Source organism: Lissotriton vulgaris, chromosome 2_1, assembly GCF_964263255.1.
Source record: "Lissotriton vulgaris chromosome 2_1, aLisVul1.2, whole genome shotgun sequence".
Taxonomy (NCBI): domain Eukaryota; kingdom Metazoa; phylum Chordata; class Amphibia; order Caudata; family Salamandridae; genus Lissotriton; species Lissotriton vulgaris.
This window is the reverse complement of record NC_141687.1, coordinates 1,962,897,901-1,962,924,752: the sequence shown is the minus strand read 5'-3', so window position 1 is coordinate 1,962,924,752 and position 26,852 is coordinate 1,962,897,901. Positions and strand designations below refer to the sequence as shown.

At 43.3% G+C, this 26,852-nt stretch overlaps 1 protein-coding gene across 1 annotated transcript in view; it reads left to right on the top strand.

The window, feature by feature from the left end:
• Positions 1-26,160, top strand: part of LOC147733567 (aminopeptidase Ey-like) — a 538,593-nt gene extending 512,433 nt beyond the window's left edge. The window contains exon 20 of the mRNA XM_086958155.1: positions 24,833-26,160. Coding sequence (XP_086814281.1) covers positions 24,833-24,982 — 150 coding nt within the window. The 3' untranslated portion in view covers positions 24,983-26,160. The remainder of the gene's footprint in view (positions 1-24,832) is intronic.
• Positions 26,161-26,852: the final 692 nt, after the last annotated feature.

Here is a 26,852-nt window from a genome sequence, read left to right as displayed (position 1 = left end):
AATATAGAGTTTCTATCTACAAACAGGTAAGTACAAAAATATTGAGTTAAAAATATCGTTTACAAAAATATAGTTTTAAAAAATATCGACTTTACTAAAAACAATGTTAAATTAAATTAATATCAAAAATTAATTACTAAAATATAATTAAAAATACTTAAATTAACTTATAATAATTAAATAATTAATGAAAGTAAAAAAACAATTTTTTTTAATTCATATTTCTTTAAACATATATATATAGTAACAAAATATAATTAAATATTAGCCAGTATTATTACCGTACAATAACAAAAGTGTAAAAATTACTATTCCCACTCCAAAGAGTGCAAGCATAGGGTAAGCGTTGGATAGCGTAGGGGTTAAAATTACTCACATTGACACAGTGCATGCCGATATTTTTGTTGTTACTTTCCGCTCTTTCCTAATTCTGACAATAATTAAATAATAGCCAGTATTATTAACGTACAATAACAAAAGTGTAAAAATTACTATTCCCACTCCAAAGAGTGCAAGCATAGGGTAAGCGTTGGATAGCGTAGGGGTTAAAATTACTATTCCCACTCCAGTGGGTGCAACAGTAGGGAAAGCGTTGGATGGCGTAGGGTTAAAAATTACTATTCCCACTCCAAAGAGTGCAACAGTAGGGAAAGCATTGGATAGCGTAGGGGTTAAAATTACTATTCCCACTTCAGTGAGTACAACAGTAGGGAAAGGGTTGGATAGCGTAGGGGTTTAAATTACTAATCCCACTTCAGTGGGTGCAACAATAGGGAAAACGTTGGATAGCGTAGGGTTTAAAATAACTATTCCCACTCCAGTGGGTGCAACAGTAGGGAAAGCGTTGGATAGCGTAGGGGTAGAAATTACTATTCCCACTCCAAAGAGTGCAACAGTAGGGAAAGCGTTGGATAGCATAGGGGTTAAAATTACTATTCCCACTCCAGTGGGTGCAACAGTAGGGAAAGCTTTGGATAGCGTAGGGGTTAAAATTACTATTCCCTCTCCAGTGGGTGCAACAGTAGGGAAAGCGTTGGATAGCGTAAGGGTAAAAATTACTATTCCCAGTCCAAAGAGTGCAACAGTAGGGAAAGCATTGGATAGCGCAAGGGTAAAAATTACTATTCCTATTCCAAAGAGTGCAACAGTAGAGAAAGCATTGGATAGCGTAGGGGTAAAAATTACTATTCCCACTCCAGTGGGTGCAACAGTAGGGAAAGCGTTGGATAGCGTAGGGGTAAAAATTACTATTCCCACTCCAAAGAGTGCAACAGTAGGGAAAGCATTGGATAGCATAGGGGTTAAAATTACTATTCCCACTTCAGTGAGTACAACAGTAGGGAAAGGGTTGGATAGCGTAGGGGTTTAAATTACTAATCCCACTCCAGTGGGTGCAACAATAGGGAAAACGTTGGATAGCGTAGGGTTTAAAATTACTATTCCCACTCCAGTGGGTGCAACAGTAGGGAAAGCGTTGGATAGCGTAGGGGTAAAAATTACTATTCCCACTCCAAAGAGTGCAACAGTAGGGAAAGCGTTGGATAGCGTAGGGGTTAAAATTACTATTCCCACTCCAGTGGGGCAACAGTAGGGAAAGCTTTGGATAGCGTAGGGGTTAAAATTACTATTCCCACTCCAGTGGGTGCAACAGTAGGGAAAGCGTTGGATAGCGTAAGGGTAAAAATTACTATTCCCACTCCAAAGAGTGCAACAGTAGGGAAAGCGTTGGATAGCGCAAGGGTAAAAATTACTATTTCCACTCCAAAGAGTGCAACAGTAGAGAAAGCATTGGATAGCGTAGGGGTAAAAATTACTATTCCCACTCCAGTGGGTGCAACAGTAGGGAAAGCGTTGGATAGCGTAGGGGTTAAAATTACTATTCCCACTCCAAAGAGTGCAACAGTAGGGAAAGCGTTGGATAGCGTAGGGGTTAAAATTACTATTCCCACTCCAGTAAGTGCAACAGTAGGGAAAGCGTTGGATAGCATAGGGGTTAAAATTACTATTCCCACTCCAGTGGGTGCAACAGTAGGGAAAGTGTTGGATAGCGTAGGGGTTAAAATTACAATTCCAACTCCAGTGGGTGCAACAGTAGGGAAAGCGTTGGATAGCATAGTGGTAAAAATTACTATTCCCACTCCAAAGAGTACAACAGAAGGGAAAGCGTTGGTTAGCGTAGGGGTTAAAATTACTATTCCCACTCCAGTGGGTGCAACAGTAGGGAAAGCTTTGGATAGCGTAGGGGTTAAAATTACTATTCCCACTCCAGTGAGTGCAACAGTAGGGGAATGCGTTGGATAGCGTAGGGGTTAAAATTACTATTCCCACTCCAGTGGGTGCAACAGTTCGGAAAGCGTCTTATGGTATTTCCTTTGATTATACAATTGCAGTTGTTGCAATTCATGCACGGCTGGGTTCCTTTATGATCTTTATAAATGGAAGGTTTTTTGGTGAGAATTTCCTTCATGTTACTGCTGCGGGTGTAGGCAAACAGTGGTAAAGTTTGAAAAATTTCCCTGAAATCGGGTTCCATTTGTTGGATGGGCCAGTGGTTGAGGATAATTCTCTTAAAGATTGCACTTGCCGTAGAGTTTTTGGACACCAGCACCATGCGTTGGTCCGTTTGTTTGGCTTTCTTGGTAAGGCTTTCTTTTCTGCTGATGGCTGAGACTCGAGTGTTTGCCTCCTTTAAGATGGTTTCAGGATAGCCTCTATTTATGAAACGATCATGCATTTCTTTAATCCTGATGTTAAGTGTGTTTAGACACACTCGGGTTTCTGTGCGTACTCACATTGACACAGTGCATGCCGATATTTTTGTTGTTACTTTCCGCTCTTTCCTAATTCTGACACCGGCTCGTCTCCTCTTCTTTCACAAGCGTGGAAGGGTATGTTCAGACATGAGTCCCTTGCTCACTGCACCATCAGGATTCAAGCAAGCCGGGCCGAAGACGGCTGTAATGCCAGAAACCGGTCCCCGGAAGCTTGTTTCCTTTCCAGTAAAAGAATTGGCTTGGTAGTTTGGTCTGCCCTGTTCCCATGATGCACTGGGCCAGGGACAGACTAATTTGCATGTAGCCAGGTTCTGAGCTGGGATGGTGCAGTGAGCTAAAAAACGGTGATGGATCAAGCCCTGATCTGTTGACTGGGTAGGAGTGTTCTGCTTAATTCAGAGACTCTGTCCATCACCACCCCCTTTTCTGAATCGTTTTGTCCACCACAAGCGTGGAAGGGTATGCTCAGACATGAGTCCCTTGCTGACTGCACCATCAGGATTCAAGCAAGCCGGGCCGAAGACGGCTGTAATGCCAGAAACTGGTCCCCGGAAGCTTGTTTCCTTTCCAGTAAATGAATTGGCTTGGTAGTTTGGCCTGCCCTGTTCCCATGATGCACTGGGCCAGGGACAGACTAATTTGCATGTAGCCAGGTTCTGAGCTGGGATGGTGCAGTGAGCTAAAAAACGGTGATGGATCAAGCCCTGATCTGTTGACTGGGTAGGAGTGTTCTGCTTAATTCAGAGACTCTGTCCATCACCACCCCCTTTTCTGAAACGCTTTAAAAACAGTCATGACATCTTGCTTTAATATCCACTCGAGACCCTCGTTGTACTGATAACACAATTTGGGTATCGTCTGCGTAAGATGTAAGTTGCAGACCGAAAGACCTTATCAAGTCCGCCAGCGGGCTGACATAAATATTAAAGAGCGTGGGGCTCAAAGAGGACCCCTGCGGCACACCACAGAGAAGGGAAAAAGGTTTAGATCTGTTTAGATCTGTTACCTTAGGACATAAGTTACAGTTACTGGAGATAACTTTGTCCTCAATATTTTGTTTGCACTATTTTTGTAACACAAACTTCAGTTCATGACTCTGGACTAAAACCTTCCAACGCTCTTCCTTGCATCAGCAAAAGAGTGCACCACAATGCACATTGCTGGAAGGAGGTTGGATATAGCTTTCAATATGCAAATAGACCACTCACACATGTCATGCATTCAGCCAATGGATGGGCTCCAGGGTCATTGGACCAGAAACTTTGACAGCCTCTGCCATGGGCTAGAGACAGGAAGACAAGCAATATGACGTATCGTAATATGTTTGATGCTCATGGAAAAACTCTGTCCTACATGTGGCAATGTTGTTACTGTACTCTGCCTGAGTGTACCTTTACTCCACCTACCTCTTTGGCCCCTATCAGGGTGTAGGGCCTGCCGTAGATCCTGTTCACCAGCCAAATGGCTACAGCATTTATTACCAAATGTTATATGTTAAGCCAGTTGGGAACAGCAAGTGCCGCCTATTAAAGCTCTCTTCTATTCCCGACTATAATAACTCTCGCCCTGGTCCTTTCTTTACCTTGTGCTTCTACAATGAAATACTCCTGAGCATAGAGGTGGGCAAGCTACTGAAAGCTTGAGTCCTGTTGGAAACTCGAGCCCATAACAAGTCAAGCTTTCAGGTGGCTTCGGATTGCCTTCCGCCATGTACCCTGGATGTGGCATTACAGCCAGAGCCACAAACTTCGAAAAGAGGAACCAGGTTTGAGTCTCTGCGTCAGCTCAGATCTTGTGATTCTGGACAAATCACTTAATCTCCCCATCCCTATCAAAATGAAGGGTGACCTTGTATAATGCAACTGGTGCTCATGTGAAGGGCTCCAATACCATCCAGGTCGAGTTTGGGCTATATAATAACTACAGAAAAATGCACAAGGGAATGAAACATAGCCTTAACCTTAGGAAAGACAAATAGATATGCATTTATCGGCTGATTTGTACAAAGTGAAACCATTCATTTTTCATTATCCTGTATGGAGGTTCTTTGAAACGTGTTCAGAATATAATTTGTAAAAAAACGATTCTGTTTCATTTAATAAACTAAAATGTTGCTTTATAATAATCTGGGCCACATACAAGGCTTACATGACAACTGTCTTGCTTTCTCGGTTCATTAATGGTTCATGTTTAAAAACTTTTAATAAAGAACTTCTCAGTGCTGTATTAATGTGATGTATTAGTGTTGCATTATTTTGATGTATTAAGGTCAAAGCTTCCACATGTTAAAGTAAAACACATTTTTGAATTTTGACGACTTGATTGTATTTTACGTGATGTTTGTTGTATGATTTGCATATAAAATATTTACAGCGCTTTGCTCTATGATCCGAGCCAGATTCTTGGTTCAGCTCTAGCTCAGCTCTCCCCCTTAATTTGTTGACTCGTCCATTACTACATGAGACTGTGATGTTCAGTCCTGCATCTCCACCGTGACAATGTCAGAGCTGTCCGTTGTGTTCTTTCTGTCTCCCATTTTCAGAGCTGTTATTAAAACCCACACCTCCCACTGCTGGTAGTAGCAAGTGACAGGTTATGCACGGCTGGAGATGGTACCCAGAGAAGACTCAGCACATGCAGCTTGTTGAGAGAGCCCCTCCCTCGTGGCTCCTATCATAAGAAAAATAAATAATACCGGGTGCTTGCACAATAGGCTCGTCATCTCGTTGCAGGTCTTGACACTGGTCCATGTCGTTAGCTATACATTTTTCAGTGGTGACTTTTTACAGGCATCTTTAATTCTTCTTTTCATCATATACATGTGCCTATGAATTTCAGTGGACATGCGCTCTGTCTGAAAACTTGGGAGGGAGGGGTGCAGAACAAACCACTGTCCAGTTGTGTTGTGTGAAAAAGAAAATGGGTGCCCGTCACATACTTTACCTGGGCAATCTGCCTTACAAAACTAAAGCCTCAGTACATCAAATGAACTATCCAATATCCAAACCCCACCCATAAGATCCCACTCACATGTCCCACCCCACAACTACCTAATTTTAATTTTAGTGAATTTCAACAGTTTTCAACTTTACCTTTCCCCTACAGCCTGTGATTACATGTATCCAACTGTAAGCAATCAAACTTCCTATACACAACCTTAAACTTCCTGACTACTCTCCCTTTCCACGTGGTTAACCAGCTGGCAACTCTAACCAAATGTTAACTCATGCAAAATGTTCCAGGCCACGGCCACCCAGAAAAAAAGGGAGTCTGCTAACTTTTTTCGGCTCCCCCCGCTCCTAGCTGCCCCCTACCCAATCTACTTTATCTCCTGAAGTACAAAGATCTCACCAAAACTTCCCTTGCTCTGACAAATACAATTCCATCCCCATATGCGACAAATGGACCCCATCACTTCTAAAAACCTCCCTGTTGTTGTACTTAATAGCCACATAAAAAATGCACCTGCCACCAATCTCCCTGCAAAAACGAAACATCTCCCTGTCCACTTTCCTATGTGCCCTCTCTATAACTGAGAATTTGATGGCCTCAAAATACCCCTCGTCATAAACTCCGTCAATAAAACAAAGCACCTGACCTTCCAGGCCTTAATCTGCAATAAATCCTTTTCATTGCCCTCAACAGAATCACACCTCTCCCTCTTAAGGCCATTCTCCCCAAAATGGATAAACTACACATCCAGGCATCTAAGGCTTTCTATCATGCCATTAAAACATTTTAAAAATTCACGCCAGCACATGCCCCCTATTCCCCACCAAGTCATGATTGTCAAAACCTAAATTCACTCCAAAACCCCTCTGTGTAGCTTGCCTCTAGACCCACTTGTTGAAAGAATGGCTCACCACCCAAATGGCCATTTCCTCTGCTTCCAGACCCAGAACAAAACCTGTTACCAAACAAAACAGAAGGATTCAAAAACATGCCGTCGCACATAATACCTATAGCAGTCTGAAGACCAGCTCTGTCTGCTCACGTCCAGCCTCTATTCCCTGATTCAGTTACCACGCCAATGCTGAAGGAATGCCTACCATAATGAGCTAGAGGAACCCCCAATGCTGTAAGTGCTTTGCGGCGAACTGATACCATCTGAAAAATTGACACTTTTGTTCCAGACTGGTCCCCAAAAACCATACCACTGACACCCCTACTGCAGGGAGCCCATCAATCCCACCAAAACATTGACCAACGCCCCGGCGACATAAAAGAGTTCAAGACTATGCTCCACCCTTTGATCAGTTTTTTGAACTATAACGCCAATACTCCAACCGGCCCTCCCTTTTAGTGAGGTCCTTCAAAGTCCCCCTCCCAGGACCCTACCCCCCAAAAATTCAGACATGTGGAACTCACCAAAAAAAACAAGGCATTGGTGCAGAGAACAGGCATGCCTTCCATGAACCCCAGCACACTTTGGGTAGCTGATGCAGAACCTCGTAAACCAATTGCAACATTACCAGCTTCCTTAACCCGCAGCCCCCTTCTCTGCTTCTCTGCCCAAACCTCAAGCATCCTTTGACCCAATGTGCCTGGAGAGGGGGTGCACTGCCAGCCCAATTTCCTCATAAAGTCACTTCCCGCCAGTTTTCCGTAAATGGTAATGTGTGATAGGCCCTTCTTGGTTAAGTCCAGTATAAACTGGATCATGTCCTCAGCCCAAAGCCAACCCTCAACCCTGCACCCCCATTGCCAGACATGTCACCCATGTCTCGCCGTAACTTCTCTGTGTTGACTCTTTGAGAGACCCTTCCACCAGTTGCACCATCCTGTGTTTCCTATCGACCACAACTCTTTTCCAGCATGTGCGTCTTGAATCTGTCTGCGCCCCATTGAATTTCCCCCACCATGAATGAGACAAAGCATCCGCAATGTCATTGAAGAAATATCAAGCCACAAGCAACCCAACTCAAAAACCTGCATCACCTTCAACACCTGTGCGTCCGTGGCAGACTGTCTGTTTATGACCTGCATTACTGACAAGTTGTCAACCAGGAACAGCGGATGCTCTTGATACACCACTTCTGCTCCCCACAATATGACCGTCACAACAGAATGCTCCCAGCTTTTCACTGTTCCAGCTGAGCTTCTGCACACCAATACAAACCAAAACCCAGACCACCCTCGACATCTGAGAATATCTTCACATCCCAATTCATGTCTTCTCTACGTGCCATTGAAGGACTGTTGGAAAAACAACACATCCGAAGATCTACTTTGATCCCTGCTGATAGCTGCACATGATGCTGAGGCAGAAAGAAACCAGAGAGCAAGAGGCTCAACCTCCTACAAAATGTCCTACCTGCTCTGTAAGCAAAATGTAAGTGCTAAATCACCCTCACTTTCACCTTGCCACGCACCAACATGCACACACATTTTAACTGCATCCTCTCCTTTTTGTACTGCTGCAATCTTGCATTTATCCATTAAGAATCTATTTCAATGCCCAGGAAAGTCAACATCGTACTTGGATCCACTGGTTTCTCTGGTGCCAAAGAAAGCCTGAGGTCACACACAAGCTCTTGAAATCTTACAGCAGCTGCTGGTAGTTAACTAATCTGCGTACCTCTGTGAAAAAGAAATTGTCCAGATAACGTGTCCCCAAATGATGGCCTGTATGCCATCTGAACAGCTGCTGCAGACAAGATCTGAAACATTCAAACAGTGAGCATTATATTAAGCAGCCCATCAGTAGTGCATTATCCATATACCAATATCCCAATAGCTGAAAATCGTCCGGAAGCAGCCAAAAAGCTGACTTCACTTCGCACTTTGCCATCAGTGCTTCAGGGCCCACTGTCATCATGAGTGACATAGCCACGTCTATGTCTATGAGGGGGTATTTATAAAGCGCACTGTTACTCCAAAGAGTGTCCACGTCTACTGAGGAATATGACACCAAGGCAATATCCTCTGAAATGTAAATCATTTACTGATCCCCCTTCTAGCCAAGACACATGCTGTATTAAACAAAACTGTCCCTGTTCTTTCTTAGACACCACTCGAATTGGTGACACTATCAAATCCTCTATTGCCCAGTTTTCAAAGAGTCCCTCTATCCGACCTGCCAGACCTCCTTTTTGAGGTTATCTTGCACTGCCTGTTTGCTTTTTTTTACTGCCTGCAAATTTTCCACCTACCTCTGCCCCCAGGTACCGTTGAACCCCAATCAAAACCCATTGGAAACCATCCTGCACAACCCTTGCCTCCTCCGGCAGATCAAAAAAAATTAGCAAGTACTTCAACCTGTCCAGTTTGACCTTTCACACCAGATCCCTGTGCCCCTCTACCCCCTCTGTTGCCATATGACTGTTGCTGCTGGTGTGGCCCCTGCCAACTAGAGTGTGGCTGTCACTATCCTGAGCTCTGTCCTTTTTCACTATTCGTCACAACAAAACAATGGATTAGGACATGCCTGCCTGGGCTCTTGGAACACTTGTGGCGAAACCCCTTGGTCTTCTTGTTGCCCAGCGGGACTGTAGCCCCTGCAGGCCCCTCTGGAGCCACTCCCAAGACAGGTCCATTGTTCATTCTCTATATGGTAGCCCCCCACAACCGCCCAACTTTCGGCCCTCCATTTGCTCTGTACCCTCACTTCCCTCTCCTGCTGTACTCTCATGCACCATTACATCCTCATGCTCTACCCCCACTCCGCGCCTCACGCTTTTCCTATAATGCAGATCTGCCATGACATCCTGCTCCACCCCAACAGCTGGTCTCGCACTTCTCCCTCGAATGCATGCCATCGCAGGACATTCTGCAGATGCCGTCCGCTTAGCTGGAATGCCCCTCGCTCAGGAACCTGGCCGTCAAGCAACTTTTTCCAAGTGGCCCGCCCTCTCTCCATGTCACGCATCATCATGGCCCACATAAACTCTTGAGGGCGGCTCAGCAAATGCCACTTGCTTTGTCAGCCCTCTTTTGGCATCAATCCCGTAAACATTCAGACCCCGCAGTCGGACCACTGTCATCTGCACCACATCACCGGCAGCTGCTATGCTACTGGCATCATCGAGGAATGCTCCTGGCCCCCTCACGAACTCATTATGCTGCATTCTGCATAAACCCTGAGGACTTGCTAGGGCATAGCAGCCCTTCCTGCCCCTATTCCTCCTTTTCTTCATTACACAAGCGGCTGCTCACCTGGACACAGAGCAGCCCCTGGCACATACCCGATCCTCTAGATTTGCCACTGCATTGCAGTTTTGCAGCGGCGATGATGCCTTAATGGCAACCGCAACCCCACCACTTTTCCTGCCATGACTGGAACACAGGTAACACGTCATGCACAAACTTGCTAATAAAGAAAAACATGTGAAAATCACTACTAAAAACTCCCTGTCACAAGTCACCAGGTCCCCTAATTCAAAATGGTGGCAAAGCCCCCCAAAGCAACACTCTATATGCCTTGGGGCTATAATGGGTTCTAAATGTAGCCCAACTGCAAATGGCAGTCCTGGACAGAACCACGCTCACAATGCCCCCAATGGCATTGGGTTGTTTGTCAATCATGTATATTGCAACCTATCAGATTACCAAAATAATGACCCAGATCAAGCTGGATAAAAATTCTTACGCCAAAAACCTGCTATCTTTACAATTAGATTTTGTAACCCCCATGCCCTGGGGCCAAGAGTATTTTTAAAGGGGAGAAGTGCTGCCGGCCTCCCTTCCAGAGCCTTCAAAAGGGCCTGGGGATCCCAGCTCTCAGGGATACTACTTAATGTGAAAGGGGGTTGCCACTCAGCCCTTATTCCTGAGTCATTTGTGGCCCCAGGAACCCCATCCACTGGGGCCCAAAGTATATTTTAAGGGCAGGGGGAGCACGCGCCCTTTCCCTCCTAAACCTATTTTGGCCCTAGGGTCCCAACTCCCCAGGGCCCAATGTGTTAATTAAGGTGTGGGAAGTTGAGCTCCTCCCTCCCAGAGTATTAAATAGGTCCTAGGGGCCTCATTCCGCATTCCATGTGTTATAAAAGCGGAAGAGGGACGAACGGTTCACCCTCCCCTTTCAGTCAAGATATGGTAAAAAACACCATAAGATTTTACATTATTCAAGAAGTGTCAAAATCACACAGTAAAGCTCCAGTGGCAGAGCCTTGTGTTAAGTATATCCTGACCAAGTATATTATCTGATGAGCATAATCTGTTGATCATGAATGATTTACACAAAACGACCAAAGCCAATTGGAAATTATTCCTAAAACAGGAAATTAAAATGACCAGCAGCCTCATGGACATCGAGAGGGTGTCAGAATACAAAAACTCCAAATATATTCTGGAGCTTTACATGCCACGGCGACAACAATGCTTAGATTTCAACTTGAACACTAAGGCAATAATACAATACTTACGCTTTAGACTCCTCTAACTACCTTTTTTATCAGTTTGACACACAATGGAAAAACCCCTCATGAATAAATTGCATGTGCTGTCTTTGCAACTTGGAGGGGGTTATACTGGAACACATTATTTGTTCATATCTGGAGTTTTGGACATTTGTAAGAATCGATTGAAACAGTATTTTAATATGGAAGGGGTTAGAACAATAAGTGAGGCAATTTTATTCTGTTTTAGAGACACATCACCAAATAAATTGGGTCAGACAATAATATATTTTTCTTTAGTAATCAGGAGGTGGGAATGAATACCTTTTATGACTTAAATATGGGGACAATTAGTACAAAAGGAATATATTTTTACGCTTTAAAAAATATTTGTAGATTTGGACGAGCTAGCAATATTTGATTTCTTGTTTTTCTTTATTACAAATGTATCATATTTTGTCTACGGTTTATAGAACTAAAACAATAAAATATTGTCTGATCTGATCTGGTTATTGTGATGTGTTGTTTTATAGCTTTGTTTTGTGGTGCATTGGTGCTGTTTTACAATGTTTGTTGTCATAGTATCACTGGACGTATGTATAAGGTATATATAAGGTATTTTTATAGTACAAACCCAACCAAAAGGCTGTTGACCAATGTATCTGATCAAAGACAAGCTTAAAGTCAATAATAAGAGAGGTAGCTGAATTGTGAATTGTTAATGCATTGTGATGAAATGATCTTTAAAGAAGTATGTTTTCAACTTTTTCCTAAATTGGAGCAGCAGTGGAGCAGTCTTGATAGATACAGGGATAATATTGCTGGCTGCATATATGGAAAAGGCCTTGTTTTTTACTTTTTTATACTTCTTATGCTGCAGTCTGATGGTGTCCTGTTTGCACGTATGCTGAGAATCACCAGAGATGGTGAACTTGCCTACATGATAAGCAGGGGTGCTTTGTAAATGATGCCACTAGTTTTTAAGAAATTGCGGGCTGAAAAGGGGAGACACTGGAGATCAATTAAGGTGGTGGTGAAGTGATCATATTTTTTCAGGCCCTAGACTGGATGGGCTGATGGATGTAGGATTTTCCTCAGGGTTGCCAATGTGGAGCCTAGAAGGCCATTGATTAGGGCATTAACATCATCCAGATGCAAGAGTACAAGGCCTTGGACAGCAGTTCCAGAAGCAGCGCTCTGGAAGAAACAGTTTGACTTTCATGAGAAGAGATAGCTGGTACTAGGGTGTGATTATTTTTCTGGCAATGTGTTCTTTGAGGGAGAGGTTGGTGTCCAGGGTGGATCCAAGTTATTAGGCATTCGGTGAGAGTTGGGGTTTGAAGCCGCCGAGGTTCATGTCTTTGAGTCACGTTTGTACTATATTGTGTTTGTTGTTCTTTGCAATCAATAGGAATTCTGTCTTGGTTGAGTTGAGCTTCAGGTAGGTGCTGGACATCCAGGTCTGGATGATGTGGAAGCAGTGTTTAAGGCATTGGATGTCTGAAGCAGAAAAAACCTTCAAGTAGAGTTGTGTGTCTTTCACGTAGAGTTATGTATCATCGGCATATTGGTGAATCTTGATGCTATTATTAGTAAGTAGAGCTCGAAGCAGCTCCACATGAATGTTGAAGATGACAGGAGACAATATGGAACCCTGGGAGACTCCATATATGAGAGGGCTTTTTGTGACATGGAGGTTCCCATGTGAGCAAACCTGGGGACTTTTGTAAAGGAAGGAGTAAAACCAGTTAAGGACATTGCGGTGCCTCCCATTCTTGTCTCGTGTTTGGTTGTGTATGGTGGTAGGATGGTCTACTGTGTCAAAGGCAGCTGAGAGGTCAGGCAATATTAGGAGGGATCAGAGGTCATCATCATCTGTGGTAAAGAGGGCATCGATGTGTAAGATGGTGGTCTTTGTGCTGCAGCGTGACCTGAAGCCAGATTGGTACAGATGCAGGAGATGGTTAGTATGGATGTGATTTTAGTTTTAAACACAGAATGCTTTTTCAGTGATTTTGCAAATGAATATTAGGTAAGTGATGGGCAGTAGTTGCCGAGGTCATCAGGGTCTAGTATGGACTTCTTTAGGAGTGGGAGCATTTAACCAGCTGACAGCTTCTGGGAACTTATCCAAGAGCACTTGATGGGAGTGGTATACTACAGCCAGCACATCTACAATAGTTTTGCCCAAAGTTAAGGAAATTAAATAGATATTCTCCAGTGTGCTCTATGTCAGACACTGTGCCACCAGCAGTGTTACCATGTATAAAGAATACCCCTATACAAACAAAATACACAAATTTGGTTGACAGAGCACAACCCTACAAAGTCAAAGGCATTAACTCCAGTGAGTCAAAAAATAGTGTAAACAATATTGAAGCACAACAAATTGAGTACAAAAGCAGTGGTTCTTTTATTCTTATATATTCCTCAGTGTCGGAGAACAGAAACAAGGACAGCCGACACGTGTTTCATCTTTTATGACTTTTTCAAGGCTTAGAACAGCGGTTTCCATCTGAGTCTAGGTCGTACATTCGTTGCCAAAGAGCGATCTCCTAAAAACGCGTAAAATGCCCTGGCTCTAGATGTGAGAACAATGTCCCATGGTCCAATCTGAAAGAGTACAATTTGTCTGATCCAAAATCGAAAAAAACCCGTGATCATATGGCATTCAAGTTTCCATTGATTATGGAGACAATAACTCCATATACAGAAACGTTTCTTGTTTTTGGCTCTGAGTTGTGGGTTCTCAGTATAGCTCCCTAGTATAATTAATTATTTCTGAAAAAATTAATTTCAAATATCAGTATTTCATTCCAGTAACGTTCAGGTAGAAACCACGCTTTATAATGTGGAACTTCCAGGCGGTCCCAGGGTCAGGGAACCCGTCTTGCAAAATAAATTGTCCTTCGTCAAATCTCGCCACAAACAAACTTTTCAACTTGTGTAGCTTCTGGGAACTTGCCTTGAGTAAGTGAGGCATTGACAATGGTAGGTAGAGATTAGACAGTATCTTCATAGAGTGTCTTGATGAATGACAATGGTAAGACATCATGTTCATGAGAAGTGACTTTCAAGACTTGAGAATGTCACCTAGAATGGGCTTTGAAGGTTGACCATCACAGGATTCTACAGAAAGGGGCGGGTGTGAGAGATGAAGCAGGCGTGGTATCATCAATGTGCTGGCAAACCATCTATATTCTTTTTTACTGACAAAGAGGCATTGCACTTCTCTGGAGTGAGGGATTGTTAATGCAGTGTGTAATTGTCTTGAACAGACTTCTGCTTCTGCTTGTGGCTTCATTGATGGTGATGGTAGGGTACTTACTCTGGCTGATGTGATCGGAGGCCTGTGTGTTATGCAGAGGGCCTTCAGTATCAGGAGGTCCTTGGGAGTTCTGATTTTCTTCCATTTTCTTTACTCTCTACAAAGGCTTTGATGTGCACTTTCAAGTTGTAACTGGGATATGAGCATTCACATAGCTTTAGAAAAACCTGTTTAGAAGGGTGTTGGTATCATACATGGAGTAAATGATGTGAGAGATGAGTTCAAGCATTAGGATGTCTATGGGAAATCCTTTGAAAGATCTGATGGTTTTGTCTTCTCTTTTGTGTTGACCTTGGTTTGTTGGTAGTACTCTGGTAAGGCAGATTGGGATGGCAGAGTGGTCAGTCCTGTACCAAGGTATGGGTGGTTTGTATTGGATTGTTGGTAATGTCGAGAAGACAAGGCCAAGGAGGTGGCCTTAGGAGTGTGTTGGTTGTGTGACATGCTATACCACGTTGAGTATATCAATGAAGTTTAATAGGGAGTCTCTTGTGTTTTTTTTGCTTGCATTACCTGGGGGGTTAAAGTCACCAAACAGCGTGGTACTGGCATTTCACATGGATAAGTTGGTGAGGAGATCTGAGAATTCATCAATAAAGTCCTTATTTCTTCTTGGTGGTGTGTTGATGAGATGAAGGTTGGGGGTTTGAGTTGTAGGGAAAGTGAAACGGCATGTCAGCAACTCCATGGTTTGAGAGTTACAATGTTATGAATACCAGCTGGGCCTCATCCAATTTTATGTGTATATTCTACATGAGAATCCTGTAGTCGATGGGAAGAACATCCAGGATGTGTGAAGATGTGGGGGGGAACCATGTTTCTGTGATAAAGGGGGTGTCAACCCTGTGAAAGGTGATGAGGTCTGTGCTGCCTGGTGCTTGAAGTACTGCAGAGTGAGCATTAATGAGCATGAGCTGGAATGTGTGTTGTGTAGTTTGAAGATGTGTGGCAGTTAGTGGGATGTATATGAGGTTGGGTCTATGTGTTGTGCGAATGCCATGTAAGTGTCTGGGCTGTGTACATCTCATTGATTGTGGCGATTGGGAGTTCGGGGTGCAGGGTGAGGAACATGATTATAATCTTACCCTGTTCTGGTCTACAGTTCTTTCATTTACTTATAGGCCCAAACAGGTACTGTGTTCTCTTTGTCTGCCCTTTGAATGGGATGCCCAGGCAATGGGGCACCTCGAAGAGGTGATTAAAGTAGGGAGAAGATGGGAAGTAAAGTCACTTCTCTGCAGATCGATGATGAGAAATGCAGTGATGTCACTTCCTTTGTAGGGGATGATGGGAAATACTTGGCTTCTTCTTTTTTAAAAAGACTTTGGTGTCAAACCATCACTGTCTTATTGATATTGTATTTTATTGTGCTCTGCTGTCTTTTTGTTTTGGTATTATTGTGCTGTCATGTTGTGAGATTGCGCTGCCTTGTATTGTATTGTGGTGCTCTGTTCTGTTGTTAGGTTGGTTTACCTTTTGTTGTGTATTCTGGTGTGTAGTGGTTGTGTTAGAGTTTGTTATGCTTGTGATGTTTATGGATTGCCGAGTTGTTATTTACATAGTTGTGTCATTGTTGTTAGACCTGCCAGCCATAGGGTGGTCTTTACCCAAATGTTTTGCCTTCCTGCTCCATTTATGTTGATCTCGTTTTTGTTGGCCTTAGGAATCTGATCACTTTATTACTGCTAAGCAGTGCTAAAATGCTTGTGCACTGCCTCCTAAACATGGTAGCATTGGCTGATACCCAATTGGCATATGTCATTTACATATAAGTCCCTAGTAAAGTGGTACTACATGTACCCAAGGTCTGTAAACTAAATGCTACCAGTGGGCCTGCAGCACTGATTGTGCCACCCACTTACGTAGCACCTTAAACATGTCTCAGGACTGTCATGGTGTGTGCAGTTTTAACCTACCAACTCGACCTGGCAAAGAAAAACTTTTTGCCAGATCCCTTCGCACCGGAGACAGAAGTGTTATTCATGGCTAGATTTGAAAAAAAAATCATTTATAACAACAACCCATTTATGAAGCACATCGACACTGGTACTGGTATATAGACAATATATGGTGCCTATGGCAAGGCAATAGCAAGATCTAATGACTTTCTACAACTGGCTCAACAATTGAAGCCCAGACATCAGATTCAGTCTTTCCAAAAGCAAAACGACTCTCACATTCTTGGATGTGGAAGTCAGTCCTTTGGAAAATGAATTAGCAACCACATCACATAAAAGGCCAAGGGACAAAAACAATGCACTCCACCACAGGAGCTTCCATCCTCACAATTTGAATGAAAATCTGCTGTTTGGGCAATTGTTAAGAATAAAATGAAATTTCCCTTGAAAAGAAGATTATCAGTTGCACGCAGACGCACTCAAGGAGACACTTAAAGAGAGGGGTTATCCTCACAAAGTACTAAAACATTCCATGAGGAGGGCCTGGTAACACCAAGGGAGCACCAAATGATCAAGCAACAGAGGCAACCCATGGAAAAATTGGTTTGTGTTTCTACCTTCTGCCCAGACCAATAACTTTAAGAAAATCATTTGTAATAATTGCCACCTCTTAAAGAACTCAACATGGTGCCTACATTTACCTTTATTTGACATGAAGAAAAACGCAAGTATTGGACAACAAATGGTAAGAGCTAGTAACTCCCCGCAAACAAAGCCAGAAAAGCTGCAGTCTCAATGGAAATTGAAGCCAGTAGTGGGTCATCACAAATGTGGAAATCGCACAGTTTGCAGTCTGAAGATAGAAGTTTCCACTTTTACAGATGGCCAAGTGCAATGAAGGCATAATTAATTTTCCAATTGCAGAACAAAGAACGTTGTGTATGCCATCATTAGTCCCTGTCAAAAAATGTACATTGGCAAAACCAATCAAGAGATAACGCACAGTGGTCCAGCACAAGTCTTGAATAAAAACACAGCTTGCTTCAAGCCCTATGGCCAATCATTTCATCGACAAAGAACATACAGAAAAAGATTGGAAGTGGACAGTCCTGAGTGTAATTAAACCAAATCCAAGAGGAGGTGACCTTGAGGTCAACCTCATGAAAATAGAAGCTTACTTGATCCTCAAGTGTAATACAGAAATGCGAGGTCTGAATGAATTGTTGGAGATTAACAGGCTATATTAACCTATGTTCTTCCAGCTATTCAGTATTATAGTGCTAGCTTCCAAAACAGCCTCATAAATAAGGACAGTGGCAATACCTTTAGTTAAAAACAAAATCACAAGTACACACCATGGACCAAAAGTGTCATATTGAAAAGAAAAAAACTACAAATACCAGCATGCAATATAACCTTAAGCGGTGCACTTCTTATCAGGTATGGATCGTCAGCACTACAGAGAGCACAGGAATGAGCTTCCCACCGGAGGAGTTAGCAGACAAATGCAGCAGAAGCTGTAACTAAACTAAAGTAAGAACTGTGGTTTATATCCAGTCCTTTGTACGTCTATGAATATTTAATAATCCGATATTGGTCAGTTAACTTGTGCACTTTTATGGAGGCAGCATACGCCACAATTAAAGTGTAACATTGAAACAATCCGTTCAACACGGACGGTGTTCCATAATCTGCTGCCCCCCGTGAGGCAGTGCCCCCCCCTGTTTTGCGCATGCGCACACATGCGCATATTAAGGCTGATGACGTGGGACCACGCCCACCATCATTCCGTGACGTCACCATTGCGCATGCTCTATTCGAACATGGCTCGCGTCTCGGGCAGAAAGCGCCCGCGGGGTCCTTGTGCCGACCTCTATGCACAGCCCGTCTCCGTACACCCCACCTGCAGGCCGGTATTGCCCCGCATTAAAGCTGGTACATATTTATTAAAAATGTACATGTTTAACACAATACATTTCTGACAACTCTCTGCGTATCCACATGAAGTGTCCTCAATTCTTTCTTCTCAATTCTCAATTTCATCTGATCGGCCTCACTCGGACTTCTTCTCACACCCCTCTCCCTTTCCTTCTGTAATGAAATCTCCATCAGATAGATGGTGATTAAATTGGCATTAAATAAAATGAATTTGGAAGTGTTCCAGCCTCGTACACCGCCTCGGGCTGCTGGCGGCTCGAGGCTCTGAACAATGTTGGTACAAGGACCCCGCGGCCGCTCTCTGCCCTTCTCCGCCCGTGACGTAGGGGGGGCGCCACTCACGGGGATACAATGGTTCTCAGAACAACGGCAGTAAAAAGATTCAAGTTTTGCCTTGAATATTTGCAAGCAGACAGTTACAATGTAGTTGGTGGTCAAATTGTTCAAACAGAATTGGGGGCAATCTTTCGGTATTGTACAACTAGCACTGAACAACTTTACCAACATTAAGCCCACCATTGCTTGTCCAAATCAATATTCCGTTTCGATTAAGCCACGCATCCATTTAACATAGGTTTTCCATTCATCTCTCACAGATAGGAAACTGGCATTTGGACCACTTTAGAAACACTAGGCAAATATAAAATCAAGTACCGAGTCACGGAAAAGCAAAGGAATTTGTGACACACCGCTTAACACCACAGTGCGGATTTAGGAGAGTCAGGGAGGAGTAATAAACACTACGGCCTCATTTATGAAAAGTGACGCATCGCTGCGTGAAAACAGCGATGCGTCACTTTTCACTGCGCCCTCCTTGCAACACCAATGATGCTTCATATTTACAGTATGACGCATCATTGCGCAAGGAGTTACAGATACGTCAGTATTTCTGACGTATCTGTATGGCGCAAAAGTGACGCATTGCTGGAGTGTGTCACAAAAGTGACGCAACTCCAGCAATGTATCCTTTCACATGGGGCTTGCTGGCGCAGGTATAATGTGGCGCAGGGGTTTACAAAGTGACACATCTACCTAGATGCGTCACTTTGTAAATATGGCGCAACACGGCGCATTTTTTACACCACTGGTGCGTCACAAAAAGTGACGCACCAGCGGTGTAAAAGTGACGCATAGCCTCATAAATGAGGCCCTACTTACTTATCATTGCATCACAGAACGGAACCAGTCTTTGTCCTTATGAGAACCCCATTACCCAGTAGGAGGTACGAAATGCATTGACAAGAGCTCTTGGGAAATAAATCTGCAAGAAAATAACTGGGTTGTGAGAACATTTGCACACTAAGACTACCCACTACAGATCCAAGTCAAATATGCAGCCCCTATGAGCTAATACTAACAAGAGGTTTTTTTTATTTATAAGATTGGAGTGATCCATAAACTCTGTCTGTTTGGTTTGAAAATTGATGACTGGTACGATTAGTATTATCTCTGGTCAAGTTTCGAAAATCTGTCAGCTCTGCTAAACTGCAGATCCCTCCGAAAACATAGCTTAGAAATTTTTCATCTACTGGAGGACGATGCTATCCAAATTCTGTTTCTTACAGAAACATGGCTGGATGAACACTCCGAGCCTGATATCATACAAACCCTGCCTCCTGGCTTTGCCCTTTCCAGATTGGATAGGAAAGATGGCAGAGGGGGGGGCATTGCGATAGCCACTAAAACCCCATTAGTATGTACCCTCTCTTCTACCATGATTGACCACTGTGAAGCGGCCACTTTCACCATCACCACTGGTCCCAATCATTCCCTCTCTGGTATTTTGGTGTACCGACCCCCTGGACAGCTGTATGATTTCACTCCTACTCTGGTAGAAGCCATCACTCATCTAGCGCTCAAAAAAACCCGCATTTTGGTTCTTGGTGACTTTAACGTCCATTTTGACGACCCACTCAATAAAGAGGCAGCGAATATCAAATCAGAGCTACTCTCCTTAGAGCTAGAGCTAAAAAATACCGACCCTACCCACCACCATGGTCATCTACTAGACCCGGTATTTGGAAATTGGAAGGGAATTCAAACCTCTGCTCCTCAGCCAATTCCATGGTCTGATCACTTTATAGTGCCAATATCCATTCAACTAGAAAGGTCTGAGCAGTACAAACAAAGCTCACAACGTTTCAAGCGTAGAAGATGGAAAAAATTTTCCATTGACTCCTTTTCTAACATCATTCAGGATGCTGGCCCCCCAAAAGGATCTGTTAGTGAGACAACCTATGCTCACTTACAGGAAATTATCACTAAAGCACTGGATGTTACCGCTCCCATTCGTACCACCACCAATGCCACAAGAACTAGAAAAACTGCCCCTTGGTTTAGTCAGGAGCTCCAGATCGCGAAAACAGCGTGCAAAAAGCTCGAAAGAGATTGGCGTGTCAACTTCTGCCCCGAAATAAAAACTAGATATAAAACAACACAAAAGGATTACTACAGAATGGTACGTGCATCTAAAGCTTCCTACTATAATAAGCGGATCCAGGAAGCTGAGAACTCCTCTAAAGAACTTTTTCTGATCTATAAGGAGATCTCTATAGTTGAGTCCAACCCCACTCCCCAAAATGATTCAGTGGATATTTGCAACAAAATTGCCAAACATTTCTCCGACAAAATCACTAACATCTATGCTAATTTCTCTAGCAACATAAAATCTGGCAATGACTTCATAGAGAATGATGCTTATATAAGTACTCCCATCCATCTGAGCACCTTTTCTGTACCTCCAACTGAAACTCTAACTAAAATCTGTAAGAGTATTAAGTCTGGCTCACCACGCGATCCCGCCCCTCCAAAAATTTTAACGGCCAGTCTCCCGGCCCTGGAACCGCATTTCAGACATATGCTGCAAATATCATTCTCTACAGCCACTCTCCCCGCGGACTGGAAAAGAGCTATAGTATTCCCCATTAAGAAAAAACCCAACCTGAGCCAGGATATATTGGAGAATCTACGTCCAATTTCTCTACTACCTTACCTCGCTAAACTAGCTGAGAAAGTAGCTAATGCCCAACTCATGAGACATCTGGAAACACAAGAAACCTTCCATCCCTCACAATCGGGCTTTAGATCTGGCTTCTCCACAGAGACAGCACTCCTAAGAGCTACTGAAACTCTGCGGGAGGGAGCGGACTCAGGCAAAACCATGGCCCTGATCATGCTAGACCTCAGTGCCGCGTTTGACACTGTAGCTCACTCCATACTGCTACAGTGTCTAAACAGAGCGGGAGTCACAAGGGAGGCTCTAGGATGGCTGAAGGCTTTTTTAACCAACAGAAGCTTTCAGGTCCAAAGTGGAACCTGTCTCTCGGACAGCTTAACCTTAGAACAGGGGGTACCTCAGGGCTCGGCCCTGAGCCCCACCCTGTTCAACTTATATATGACACCTTTGGCAGAGGTGGTCCAATCGTTCGGCGTGGAGCTTGTCTCCTACGCCGACGATACACAACTCCTGATCTCCCTGTCCCAATCCCCCTCCTCGGAGGCCGACAACTTCAAATCCTGTATGTGCAAGCTGGCCATATGGATGAATGAGCACTGTCTCAAATTAAACGGGACGAAAACAGAGGTGCTCATTATAGGGGGAAACAACACCAATTGGACCAAGGACTGGTGGCCTACATGTCTGGGACCAATACCTACCCCCAGTCAGGAGGCCAAAAATGTAGGTGTCTGGATTGACAACAAACTCTCTTATGACAGTCATGTTAGAAAAACTGTTGGAAAATGTTTTGGAGTTATGAAGACACTCAGCCGCACCATGGACCTACTCCCATTGAGTTCCAGGCGCACCATGACACAAGCTCTGATCACTTCCCGCATTGATTACGGGAGTGTGCTTTTGTTGGGCACTTCTGAAAAAAACATTAGAAAGTTGCAGGTACTGCAAAACTCAGCGGCACGCCTTGTGCTCAGACTCCCGCGCAGAGCTCCATCTAAACCTTCCCTGGATGCTCTGCATTGGCTGCCCATTAGAAAGAGGCTAACGTTCAAGGCACTCCTCTGGTGCCATAGGATCATTCACCAGAGAGCACCCTCATATCTGGCCGACCTAGTTTCCCTTTATGAACCCTCCAGATCTCTACGTTCTAAGGGAACAGGCTTACTTAAAACCACACGCCCAAAAAAAGCCAGACTTGGAGGCAGATCCTTCCGCACTCTTGCGGCTAAGGAGTGGAACACCCTCCCCATGAACATTAGACAGGAAAAAAGCGAAACATCCTTTAGGAAACTTCTAAAAACTCATCTTTTCATCAGTTAATTTCTCTGATTGCTGCCTGTCTCTCTTCCGCCCAAGTAATCTCTCTCCTAAGCGCGGGGACACGCCGGGAGGCGTCACCAGGCGCTCTATAAACTCCTATAATAATAATAATAAACGTCATTATTGTTTTTTATACATTTGTCTTGTTTTGTATTAATTGTGTAAAATTAGTCACAGTACAACACGTTATATGTTTGTAACAGTTCTGTGTATATATGAAATGAAAAAAAGTGTCTCTTTCATAACATGCTAGAAGCAATTGTACATGTGGAAATGAATTAAGAAAGTAAAGTTAATAAATACAAGGGCCTAGAAAATCAAGTTATTAGACCCTATTTTTCTTTAAGATACTTACCATTAAGAACAGATAGCTAGATCACTTTTTTTGTACAGATCTAGAAAGTTGGCATTTTCTTGCCTTAGCCATTTGCTGCCTGGAACCTGTACCTGGGTCACATGACTGGGTGTATCTGACAGTTGAGCTTTGTATGTTCCACCTAGACAGCCACACACAATAGGAAGCCTAGGAGTACCTGGATAGGACATCACAGGCAGGATGGGAAGAGGGAGATGGACACAGCCCCACTTACAGTTGAATAGGCTGCGCCCTTCCTCCACAAAAAGGTCTACATATCCACTGTAGTTAGTTTGGAGCCAGGATAGAGGAAGCATGATGTCTGGGGGCATCAAGGGGAAACCTTCAGAAGCTTCTCCCCCACTTCAAAGGCACAACTGGGTATAAATACTGGACATCAGACACCCCCACTCCAGTACACTTCTGGACCATTTGGATACTCTGCCAGGAAGAAGGACCGCTGTGCTGCTGAAGGACTGCACCTCTGCTGACTACTGCCTTGCTGTGCTGTTGTTTTACTGTGCTGAACTGCTGCCTGCTGCCCTCCTGCTTGGGTGAGGAAGACTGGGCCTACATCTCTTTAACCAAGACAAATGTGTATCTCCAAGGGCTAGTTGGCTGACCTCCTGATCTGAAGCCTCAGGGGCATAATAGGCTTTCAACAACGTTTCACCTGCACTCTGCCATCGGTGAGTCTACCCTGCAAAGTGGCGCCACCCTAGTCCTGGAACCTTATGAGGTGGCTTAAGAAGCTCTGCCACCTTCCATGGATCCAGTAGAACCAAAGCATCTCCTCTGCTGCATTGTGCAACACCAAGCAGAACTGACACATCACTACCGCTGCATGGATTGGAACTGCTGCAAAGACTTGCATCACAACGCAGCCCATCACTGCATTGGCAATGCCACTGCGCAATGCATCATCAGCCCGAGCCCTCATATTCCTCATCGACGGCAACCTCAGCGTTAACAAACGACTCCTCATTGCAACCTTGGAGTTCCTCAGACTGACGCATCGCCCCGAATGCAAGACTCATCCCCGATTCCAGACTTCGCATCGCAAGCCCTCATTGACAAGATCTTCGATGACGGCAAAATAGGACCTTCCTTGCCGCATCTCGGAACCGACGCAACACTTCGGCTGCACGACGCATCTTCGAAGTGGATCCATGGCAACCCTCTGCAAACCAGAATTATATGTAGTTTGTTCAGTTAGCCTAACTCGGACTTTGTAGCCAGCCTAGCATTCCCAGATATACATAAATGGCGCTTTACGCCTTTTGGCGCTATTTTTTCTAAAATCTTTCAAATTGAATACTCTAGATCTACAGATTGGATTTTTGTCATTTTGGTCTTGTTTTATCTATTAAAAATAACTCTATTTTTCTAAATCAGTGGTGGGCTTCTTTTGTGGCATGTTTTCTCTGTGTTACTGCTTGAAGTGTTGCACAAATACTTTACACATTGTCTCTGAGTTAATCCTGACTTCTCTGGGCCTAGCTACATGCGGCTTGAACAGTGATTAATTTAGTCACCCAGTAACCCCAATTCTCACACTTGTGTTGTGTTGTACTATTGTTGTATTATTACAGTGTTGGTTTTATGTTGTGTTGCATTCTGTTTTGGCTGTTTAGGCGAGTTATGTTGCTGTGTTATATATTTTATTATGGTGTGATTATGTTCTGTTGTGGAATACAGTTCCTTTATAGACTTTAACAAATGCTACTGCATCTTCAGTGTAAAGCAGCACATTAACTTTCATTGAAAAATGCAAATTACTACATACATTCACAGCTTGTAATATACTGCAGTTAGAACGAACACTGTCCTATTATGCAATGTTTAAACACGTATATAACGATTACATACGTCACATATTGTCGCTTAGCTCTCTTGACGTGACCCATCCTCTTCTCTCTCATAGCTGGAGCAGTTCAAAAAGGAAAACGAAGATGCCGGCTTTGGTTCCGCCACCCGGGCACTGGAGCAGGCGCTGGAAAAGACCAAAGCGAACATTAAATGGGTGCAGGAGAACAGTGAACCGGTGCGGCAGTGGTTCGAAGAAAACCTCTAAAAGGTCTACCGTCGACTCTGCTCTTTACAACTGCTGCTATGGTGATTCTTAACGACTAAAAGGAAAAGGAGAGGTGGGGGGCCGCTAACGAGAAAGGCAAAGCTAAATTTTGGGAGAATGAAGCCGACACTCCTGTTGCAGGGGCATTTTAAGGATTTAGGGATTTTGGGGGCCCTGGGCCAAGCATATTTTGAAGGCCCCTTTTCTGAACAGCTTTAAATTTATGATCCGGTTTTAGTTGTTTCCTGCTCTTTGGCCAAGTTTAAATTCTAAGGGCCAAATGTATCAACACAGACACAGAATGTGCAAAACCCTTTGATACATCTGGCCCTAAATGTGCATATATTTCATATTCAGGACTAGTGAGGTGTCTTTTTAATATTGTAGCACAGCAGCATCTCACTAATATTACTGCAAATAATCCCCGTGACACCCTCCCATTTCTCATATGTGAAGTGTATTGATCTTAAAGAAACTTTTTTATGAATGTTGAACACATGAACACATTTCTCTGCAAAATGTCAGTAATAAACTCTCACATATCACCCACATTAAAAAGGAAATAAAGGAAAATCGTATTTAAAATAACCTGTTAAGAATTATTCAGGGTCATCAGAGCAAGATTCTTTGCAGCGCACAGCTGGCTCCATCAGGGAAAAGGCTGGCCCTTGGCCACTTTGCACATGCCTTAAAACGTCTCTGTCCAGTGGGGCTGCAACTCAGGCTGTCTGGAATAATCACTTTCTTGACACATGTCTAAAAATGTTGACCACGCGCTATAAATCGGAAATTGTGCCGTTCTATCACGAATACCATCTAAAGGGAACATTTCGCAGTGGATACATCATCATTTTGGAAAAGCTGCAAGGCTCAAGATCAGGCCCTCGCACAAACTGCTTTGGAAAGCTAACTTTATTATTGTCATCTGAAAATAGCTGAACAGAAAGTTGTTCTTTTTTGAAGAATATACCTCAACAGTTTCCCTTATCATTCGTGTGTATCGTGTGTATATTTAAATTAAGGACTTACGTTTCTATGACATTAAGTACACCTTTACAGAAATATTTGTATGTTTCATACCTTCCCCAAATATTGTATTACATTTTGAAAACATCGCCTTTATTGTTTAGTATGGCAGAAAGCCACTTCAATGCAACATAAATGAATGTGCCAACCTACATCATGTCTCTGATTTCTATCTCCACTTAAGCGTTTTTACATTTGTCTTTCGCTTTAGCTGATTTTATTGCACAAAATCCAGTGGTATAAAAGCATATATTTCACACTGAACTGTGAAATATGGGAACAATTTCACAGTTACCTGTGAATTTCAAATGTATATTTCTATTGACTTCTCCCCAAAACACTGTGCATAGCATTACCTTTGAATGGATTACTAAAAACTTGAATAATTGAGCACCAAATGATGTGTCAAGGTTTTCTAAATTATGCAGCACATTCTTTGGCAGTATTATTTGTATCCACTTGAGACAGAAATAATGCTTTTGTCAAATCTGCAAATGTGAAAATGATATGGCAAATTAAGTGAATCCATAATGTGGTTAATACTGCCTCCACAGAATCACATTAATCCTCTGGCCCTCACCATGGTCCGTTCTTTTATCAACTATTTATTCATGAATGGTAAGACTAAACGTTCTAGTTCTATTCAGTGCCCATTGTTAGCTGCACTTTGAAGAAAACACATTTTCAGAGAAACCTAAAGTAAAATATGAATGAAATGTACAATTTCAGGGTTTTGGTGAGATTTATGAACTGCTTGGTTTTCGGCTGTGGCTTCTGTTGGCACCAGAACCTCTCAATGGCAAAATTAGACCATATTACATGATTACACATTATGTATTATATC